Raw genomic sequence first — 9465 nt, forward strand, 5'->3', positions numbered from 1 at the left:
GGACACCCCCACCCTGGGAGGGTGAGCGGTCGGGCAGCGGCTGTGGGGGTGTGGTGGAACTGTGGGGGTGCGGGGTTGCAGGGTGCGAGGTTGTGGGCTCGGTAATTCTAACTGCCTCTTCGTCTCTCCGCCCCCTTTCCCCCTCCACTCTCCCCTGTCTCTGGGACTTGCGTCCTGTCATCTTTGCTTATGTTTTCTTTCTCCCCTCCTCTCCCTCTCTCCTTACTGCATTCCTGTTGGGTCTCACTAATGTCTGTCTGTGGCCCCACTGGGTCTCTGTCTCACGGTCCGTATTCATGCTTTTGTTCCTCTCCCTCTGCCTGGCCTTTCTCTGTCACTGTCTCACTCTGTCTCTGTGCTGTCCCCTCTTCTCCAACCTCCCCGCCAGGTGCCTACAAGGGGACTTCTCAGGGCCCCTCGGTGGAGGTAACTGTTCCCTGTGGGTGGGGGAGGGCCTGGGGCTGCCCGTGGCCCTCCCTGCGCGGTGGGCATACGCCCGCTGTCCTGATGTGGATGAGTGTCGCCTGGGCCTGGCGCGGTGTCACCCGCGGGCGAGCTGCCTCAACACGCCCCTCAGTTACGAGTGCCATTGCCAGCGGGGCTACCAGGGCGACGGCACCACACACTGCAACCGCACGTGAGTGAGGCGTGGGTTGCCATGGAGATGTCAGCCCAGCGCTGAAGCGCGTGGCGATGGAGGGTGGGCGTCTCCGTGGCACTCGGCTCCCTCCCGTGCAGTCAGCGTTCCTCGTTAGCCTGGGCTTCTCCCTTCCAGATAAGCCGTCATTAGAGTGACAGACCCCAGTGTCACCCTCGTTACCCTGGAAACAGATCGCCCATAGGCTGGGCCAGTCTTCAGCATTGCCAGGGTGACGATGTGCAGTTATTATAGAAACGGGCGTTGCCACGTGTGACGGAGTCACCTTGGAGACAGGGTCCCCCACGTAGCCCAGGACGCGGGCGGCCGAGGGCGGAGATGCGGGGGTACTCTGGGGGCTCCGGGACTGCCAGCCCCCTGCTCACCCCTGCCGTGGCCCCTCAGGTGCCTGGAGGACTGTGGCCATGGCGTGTGCAGTGGTCCCCCTGACTTCACCTGTGTGTGTGACCTGGGCTGGACTTCCGACCTGCCCCCGCCCACACCGGCCCCGGGACCCCCCGCCCCCCCCCGCTCCCGCGACTGTGGCTGGCACCTTCCCCCCCACAAAATGCCGCAGGCGGGGCCCCGGCGTCTGCGACGAGTGCCAGGGTGAGCGCCCTCTCCCGGCCAGGCCGCCTCTCCCGGGCTCCTGCCTCTTCTCCCTTGTCCAGCTCTGGGTCCCCTGCCCGTTGCCTGCTCCTGACCCAAGCAGATTTCGGTGCCACCCGTCTCTCTGGCTGGGCCTCAGCTCCCCTTCCTGAGCCTCGCTGTTTCCCTCCATTGTGAGCCTCGGTTTCCCTCCTGTGAAGCAGTGGGTGGAGGTCAGGGATCAGCAGAGCCCGTGTTCTGGGTTCTTCCTGCCCTTGCCCCTGACTCTCCGTCTTCCCACTGGGGTCTCCACAGACTGGACGTGGGGGGAGCATTGTGAACGGTGCCGGCCCGGCAGCTTCGGCAACGCCACAGGCTCGGGTGAAAAAGTGCAACGGGCATGCAGACCCCCGCCGTGGCCACTGCGACAACCTCAGCGGGCTCTGCTTCTGCCAGGACCACACTGAGGGTGCCCACTGCCAGCTCTGCTCCCCAGGCTACTACGGGGACCCCCGGTGAGCTGGGTGGCTAGCCGGGGGCGGGTAGGGTGGGCTTAGGGACGTGGTGGGGGCAGGACTGGTCTGACGCTGGCTCTCCTCCGTCTCCCCAGGGCCGGTGGCTCCTGCTTCCGGGAGTGTGGGGGCCGTGCCCTCCTCACCAACGTGTCCTCAGTGGCACTGGGCTCACGCCGGGTTGGGGGGCTGCTGCCTCCAGGTGGCGGAGCAGCCAGAGCCGGGCCTGGTCTGTCGTACTGTGTGTGGGTTGTCTCGGCCACTGAGGTGCTACAGCCCTGTGCCCCCGGGACGCTCTGTCCCCCACTCACCCTCACCTTCTCCCCCGACAGCAGCACCCCCTGCACGGTGAGCACCGGGGGAACTAGGGTCCAGGCCCGGGAATCAGAACCGTGTCGTCCTCCTGTCAGTCCTGATTCCCAGATAGTCCCACCCCGCGTCCCAGTTCTGCAGGCTCTCCTACTCCTCAGCCCTCCCAGCCCTTCATTCGTAAGCCCCCGACCCTCCTGCTTCCCAGATCACTTCCTAGTTAGACTCCCAGGTCCCCAAGCTCCCTTTCCCCACAGCAGGATGGTGAATTGTCACACCGCACATGCCAGCTCCGACTGGTAGTGGCTACCAGGCTGTGTACTGAGGAGGCTCAGAGCAGGAGTGCCTGACCCATCGGCCACGTCTGCTCTGACCCAGGAGGGGAAGGGGCCTCCACGCCACAAGCTGCCCCAGATGCTCCAGCAGCCCATTTCCCGGTCTCAGATTGGCCTCTCCTCCTGGACCCCTCCTCCCAGACCCTAGGCGCCCCTCGTCCTCCTCCCTGTCACCCTAACCCTGACTCTGTACCCCTGCAGCTGAGCTACGTCCTGGCCTTCGACGGATTCCCACGCTTTCTGGACACCGGAGTCGTCCAGTCAGACCGTAGCCTCATAGCTGCCTTCTGCGGCCAGCGGCGGGACAGGCCCCTCACTGTGCAGGCCCTCTCTGGTATGGGGGCTGGGGAAGTGGGACCTCTGCCCTGTGTCCTTTGTCCTTGCAGTTACCGCCTGGGCCGTGCTCAGGCCCCGGGTCCCAGCCCGACTCTGCCACTGACGGGTGAGCAACGCAGTCACTCTGGGCCTCCGCCGCGCAGTTGGGAGGACACAGGACGCCTGGCTGGGCTGCCTCCCTGGAGAGAAGGGCCAAGCAGGACGTCTCTGAGGCAAATGGAATGTGGCCGACGTGAGGCCTCTGAGGTCCCCTGAGCCCAGTGGTTTTGCCCTTCGGGGGCTCTCCAGCAAGGTCTGGTGGCATTTTGATTCTCACAGTTCAGAGTGCTGCTGGCACCGATGGGGAGGAGGCCGGAACTGCTGCTCCGCTCCGGAGTCCACAGGGCGGTCCTCGACAGGGCGACCCTTGGCAGAGTTGCCGGGCTCCTAGGCCCGTCCATGGTGAAGGGAGTGTATCCCACGTGGCCCAGCGGGGTGTGGTCATGCCGCAGTCCCTTCTCCTCCATCTCTCCATCCCGTTGGGGTTTGGGGCATGCACGCATGTGGACCCAGCGTGTGTTTCAGGCTATCAGGGCCAGGATTTGATCAACGATATCGGATCCGGTTCCGTTAACTGCTAGGCCACGGGTCAGCCTTTTTTTTATATTTTATTTTTTAAAGTTCATTTATCTTTATTTTTAGAGAGAGAGAGACAGAGACAGAGACTTCCCCCAAACAGGGTATAGTGGCACTCCCAGCCTTAGCCAGCCAGGCTCAGGGACTCACGTGCCGTGGGCCTGCACAGAGGCATGCCTGGAACCCCACGCACCACAGCGTCATGGAGCGCTGCATCCCTACTGTGCCGCTGGCTGGCCCAGGGACTGCGTTTTTGTTTTGTTTGTTTTTTTAAATTATAATTGTATTGAGGCATATTTTACATGTGGCATAATGTACCACATAATGAATTCCCACCTCTTACTCCCAAGAAACCACTGACCTTTGTATAGAAACTCGGTCTTACATAAGAGCAGTAGGGAGCTACGGAAGGTTTGGAGCCGGCTGCTGATGGGGCATTCTTCTCGAGGATCCCTGGGCTGCTGTGAGGGTGGAGCGTAGGGCAGCCAGGAGCGCGCCCTGTAGGGAGATGGCCCTGGGGTCCAGGCAAGATGGGGTGCCAGCAGGTGGCAGCCGAGCAGGTGACCGACAGTGGGCGAATGAGAGCGATTTAGGCCTTGAGGTCAGCAGGATGTGGCGGCCAGCGAGGCGTGTGCAGAGCGGCTGATCGTGGCGGTTGTTAGAAGCTCTCGGTGTGCCTCGCCCACCCCATCCACCGCCCCATCCACCAGGGTGTTTTCAGGAGCGGCTCCTGTCGGCACCGGCACTGAGGGGTCACTGTAGGTCCCTGCCTCTCTCCCGCAGGGCTGCTCGTGCTGCACTGGGAGGCCAATGGCTCCTCCTCCTGGGGCTTCAATGCCTCTGTGGGCTCCGCCCGCTGTGGCTCAGGGGGCCCTGGGAGCTGCCCTGTTCCCCAGGAGTGTGTGCCCCAGGATGGGGCTGCAGGTGCCGGACTCTGCCGATGTCCCCAGGGCTGGGCTGGCCCTCATTGCCGCATGGCTCTGTGTCCTGAGAACTGCAATGCCCACACAGGGGCAGGGACTTGTAACCAGGTACAGGTGACAGGGTAAGCTGGGGGGACAGGGTTGGTGGCCAGGGCTCCCCCTGAGTTTCCTGCTGTCCCCTAGAGCCTGGGCGTGTGCATCTGTGCTGAGGGCTTCGGGGGCCCCGACTGTGCCACAAAGCTGGATGGTGGGCAGCTGGTCTGGGAGACCCTCATGGACAGCCGCCTCTCAGCCGTGAGTCGCAGTCCCCACTGCGGGGACATGCCAGTCTGTGTCCTAGATAGCTCCCCACCTCCACCCCTGGGACCCATCCCCAGACCCTGTGCCCAGGCCCTACACTTTGTCATGACCTCAGCCTGACCCCTGACACCCTCACCCCTACCTCAGGACACTGCCAGCCGCTTCCTGCACCGCCTGGGCCACACTATGGTGGAGGGGCCTGATGCTACCTTGTGGATGTTTGGGGGCCTAGGCCTGCCCCAGGGGCTGCTGGGAAACCTGTACAGGTGAGGACTGCCCTGGAAAAGGTAGGATACCCTAATGGGAGGTCAGCTCAGGGATGCTGAGGTGTGTCACCCAAGAGCCATCTCGGGGGTGCAGTAAACCTCTAAGGTGGGGGACTAAGGATGTGGGGACACTGGTCAAAGGAAGCTCATTGGCGACCTACTCGGGTGGCATTGCCCAGGGTGGTAAGATGACGGTCAGGGAGGCTTACCCTGGGGGATGCTGGGACATCTGCCAGGGGGTCACCTTTAAGGACCCTGGGGTGACTGTGCCTGGGGCTGCTGTTCTGTGCCTGGGCTCCAGGTACTCGGTGAGTGAGCGGCGGTGGACACAGATGCTGGCAGGGGCTGAGGACGGGGGCCCGGGCCCATCGCCCCGCCCCTTCCACGCGGCTGCCTACGTGCCTGCCGGTCGTGGTGCCATGTACCTGCTGGGGGGGCTCACGGCCGGAGGCGTCACCCGCGATTTCTGGGTCCTCAACCTTACCACCCTGCAGTGGCGGCAGGAGAAGGTGAGCGCCTCGCCCCACCGCACCCCGGCCCTCACACCAGCTCCGCGAAGCGACCATAGCAGCCTGTGTAAGCTTTCCACCAGAGGAGACCGTGTCCCCGGGTCCCATCGGAAGTCCAGGATTGAACTCCATGGGCCGTCCTGGGTCACACCGCAGTCCCTCCCGGTTCTTGACCATGTGGGTGTGACGCTCTAGCTGGCCAAGCCAGGGCCAGCCCCAGCAGCTCCTGGGTGAGAGCCGGGGAGCAAGGGCTTCCCAGAGACACGCCAGGCTGCCGGGCTGAGCAGGTGACACTGAGCAGGCGGGAAGGACCAGAGGCCCACGGCACGCCTGCTGGGTGCTGGCCCGTGAGAAGGCCTGGGGTCTGCCTGCCCCGGAGAGCTCACTGTCCTTAGTATCTCAGACTAAGGAACTGTGGGGAGTGTCGCATCTACCCACAAGGCGACCGTGACCTCTGGCTCCCTCCGTGACCTTGGTCCTCCATCCCTCAGGCCCCTCAGACTGTGGAGTTGCCAGCAGTCGCTGGTCACACCCTTACTGCCCGCCGAGGCCTGTCTCTGCTCCTGGTGGGCGGTTACTCCCCTGAAAATGGCTTCAACCAGCAGCTGCTCGAGTACCAGCTGGCCACTGGCACCTGGGTGTCTGGAGCCCAGAGTGGGACACCCCCTACAGGTGGGGCCAAGATTGGGAGGCCACGGAACCCTTCGACCTCCCAGCCGTCGGGACCTCCTGTAGCTCTTCGTCCACTCTCGTACTCTGTTGTCACAGCCACCATAACTTACCTCCTGTCTCCCCCAGTCCCCACCTGGATTCTCAGAGTATTGTCCCTTAAGATGCTCAGTTTTCCTGTTCTCCACTCCCAGACTCCACCTCCTGCCCACGAGCTTGCTGTCTCCCTCCCCCAGTTCTGAGATCTCTGCCCCAGGGTTCTCCTTTCTCCATTCCCCATCTCCCTCTGAGAGCCCATCTGTCCTAACTTCCTGGCCGTGGCTGACGCCTTCCGGGAGGCTCCAGTGATTGTCCCTAAGAACCCACGGAGAGGGAGGGTTGAGAAGGACCCCAGGCCTCTGGGCCGAGGCCATGGAGGGGTGCTGTGGACACTAAGAAGGGGGACCTGGGCTATCGGTAGGAGGCGTTTCTGTTCATCAGCCTTTCCCTTCATCTCTGGTTGCTCTGCCCCCATCAGGTCTCTATGGTCACTCTGCGGTCTACCACGAGGCCACCGACTCCCTCTACGTGTTTGGGGGCTTCCGCTTCCACGTGGAGCTGGCAGCCCCATCCCCGGAGCTCTACTCCCTGCACTGTCCTGACCGCACCTGGAGCCTGCTGGCCCCCTCTCAGGGGGCAAAGGTCAGGAAGCGGTCCCGACAGATATAGGCGTGAGAAGAAGGTGCCTCCTTTCTTACTGCCCCAGGGACTGGTTCCATCCTGGATGTCCATGTCCCCTCCTTTCTAGTCCCTCATACTGGACTGGGACACCCCAAGACTCCCCCTCTCCCATCCCTGCTGTGGAGAAGAATCCTTGGCCAGACAGTCAGAGGCTCAGTTCTGCCGCAGCCCTGCCCTTCTTCCCGGGTGTCCCCGCTGAAAAGTAGGCCTCAGGCTCCACGTGCTTTCTGCCTCCCGGGGCCAAGGAGGCAGCCTGTGGGAGGCAGGGCACCCTGTCCGTGATAGTTGGAGGTAGTCGTGTTTTCAGTCCATGCCCCCATCCAAGTCCTCCGTAGGGGAGGGGAGGTAGAAGTGAGAGGCCGCGGGAGCCTCACCCCAGCATGCCCCAGCTCAGCTGGTGAGGCCGCAAGGTCGCAGAGGACTGGGTAGTTCATCTCGAGGGGTCTGGGCCAAGGTGTGGGGCAGCAGCATGGATCGTGGGGGTTTGCGCACTCGGGAAAGGGCAGGCTGTGTGGGCTGTGCTCAGGGGTATGGGAGGCTTCCTGGAGGAAGGTGGTAAGATGTGAGGACAGTTAGGGTTAGGTGGGCTGGCGGGGCAGGGGGACAGGTAGGGGGATTCGCAGGTGGGTGGGAACATGCAGAGCGAGGACCAGGCTCTGACCTGACTGGCCATTCTTGCCACATGTCTCCCCCACAGCCCCGGCCCCGGCTTTTCCACGCCTCAGCCCTGCTGGGGGACACCATGGTGGTCCTGGGGGGCCGCTCAGACCCGGATGAGTTCAGCAGCGACGTTCTGCTCTACCAGGTCAACTGTAACACCTGGCTCCTGCCCGACCTCACCCGTAAGTCCCCATTGCTGTCTCCGGGAGGCCCGGGGACATCCAGAGGAAGCCCCATGGTTCATTAGGAGTCACTCAGGCCGCTCAGACCCAAAGCTGGCGAAGCTCCAGCTGCTCCGTATCATCTAAATGCCCACTGAGATGCCCGCCTTCCTTTTTTTATTAATAGGTTTTTGCCTTAGGGTGAGCATGTGTGCTCGCCAGAGAGAGGGGGACAGACAGAGACTGTGAGGAAAATCACCTCCAGAGGGGATGGCCACGGTGCAACCCCTTCTCCATTCTCTTCCTGGGATTTGGGCATGCACGCACATACACCCGAGTGATTTCCAAGCACAAGGTCTGGGACTGGAACTGCGCTCAGCCATGTGGGAGTCCAGTTTTACAACTGCTTCACCGTCTGCTGGCCTCCTTCCTTCCTTTTCTAGTCTTAGAAAAAAAATTTAAGAGATTTTTGCTATAGGGCACACGCGCTCATTGGAGAGCTCAAGAGACAGAAAACAAGAAGTCATCCACAGAGGGGATGGCCACGCCGCAATCTTTTCTCCATTCCTCTCTCTGGATTTTGGGCACGCATGCACAAGCACCTAGCATGAGTTTCAGGTCCAGGACTTGAACCACGGTCTAACCACATGGGAGCCCAGTGACTTAACCACTACACCACCTGCTGGCCCCTAGAAAAAATGTTATTGTGATTATAAAAGTATTAATAGCTGTTGTATAGAATTTATGCGATAGGAGGGGTAAACTCACCAAGCATCCCACTCTGAAGACGGTGTGTGCAGCTCCCATTTCTGTCTGTGCACCTCCATGGGGTGTTTCCTGCCAGGCTTCGCTGTTTGCATGTTACGATGGGCACGTACCGCGTCTTTTCATTTCACTTACTGTAAGTGACTATGTGTGTGTTTCTGGGCCTCCTTTTCCTTTTGCTTCTCTCTGACCCTCTGTCTCTAACTCCCTTTTTCTCTGAATCTGCCTTTTCTACTATATGTATTTTTTTAAGTTTATTTCTTCCGTATGTAAGAGCCACGGAGAGAGACGCAGCATCTCCGACAGGTTTTTGACACTGCAGTCCACAGCCAGCTGTGATCACGGGCATGCCGGTGCCCAGCATTCTCAGGGAGGTCTCGGGACATGAACCCGGAACCTTCCCACAGGGGTTGGTCTTGCAGAGTGCTGCGTTTTACTGCGGTGCCATTATCTAACCCCTGAAGTTAATCATTTCCACCTTTTTTAAAATTTTTGCTGGAGGTAGTTTGTGCTTGCCAGAGAGGTAGAGGGAGGAGAGAGCATTCCCCAGTGGGATGTGGTCATGCTACAATTCCTCCTCTTTCACGTCTCCGTTCCGCGGGGTCTTACACATACACATTTCTCAAGCCACTGGGCTGGGCACACGCCACTGGGCAAGTGGTTGGCCATGTGCTATCCCGCTCCCTTAACTGCTAGGCCATGAAGCCAGCACTAAGCTTTTTCTTTTTTTAGTTTTTTGCCATAGGATGCGTGCATTTGCTGGAGCAGGACAGAGAGAGGAAAAGTGAGAAATCACCCCCTCGGGATGACCATACTGCATACTCCTGGGATTTTGTCACAAACATCCATGCACCATTATCACCATACTACCTGCTGGCCCCAGTCCTGTTTTTAAATGATGAATTTCAGTGTCCTTCACAGTATGTTCAACTATCATTTCTATTTGTCTTAAAACCAATTGTCTCTATTTTTTTAATGTATATTTTCATTTTTTCTTTCTTTTTTAAAATTATTATTTATTTTATTTTATTTATTCATTCATTGATTATTATTATTTTTTTTAATTTTACCAGAGAGAGACAGAGGGTGAGAGTGAGAGAGAGAAAGTGAGAAAGCAAGCCACCAGATTCAGGACTTGAACCCTGGTCAGCCATGTAGGA

General features: G+C 60.0%; 1 protein-coding gene across 1 annotated transcript in view; it reads left to right on the plus strand.

Annotated features, from left to right (window-relative positions):
- MEGF8 (multiple EGF like domains 8) overlaps window positions 1-9465 on the plus strand; it is a 61368-nt gene that overhangs the window by 28956 nt on the left and 22947 nt on the right. The window contains 15 exon segments of the mRNA XM_014582538.2: window positions 38-101; window positions 389-637; window positions 1043-1202; window positions 1204-1246; window positions 1541-1610; window positions 1612-1740; window positions 1836-2085; window positions 2583-2715; window positions 4116-4363; window positions 4439-4549; window positions 4703-4821; window positions 5123-5330; window positions 5822-6002; window positions 6517-6680; window positions 7417-7561. Of these exon segments, the coding sequence (XP_014438024.1) occupies window positions 38-101; window positions 389-637; window positions 1043-1202; window positions 1204-1246; window positions 1541-1610; window positions 1612-1740; window positions 1836-2085; window positions 2583-2715; window positions 4116-4363; window positions 4439-4549; window positions 4703-4821; window positions 5123-5330; window positions 5822-6002; window positions 6517-6680; window positions 7417-7561 (2274 nt within the window).

Source organism: Tupaia chinensis, unplaced genomic scaffold, assembly GCF_000334495.1.
Source record: "Tupaia chinensis unplaced genomic scaffold, TupChi_1.0 Scaffold000067_1, whole genome shotgun sequence".
NCBI lineage: Eukaryota > Metazoa > Chordata > Mammalia > Scandentia > Tupaiidae > Tupaia > Tupaia belangeri.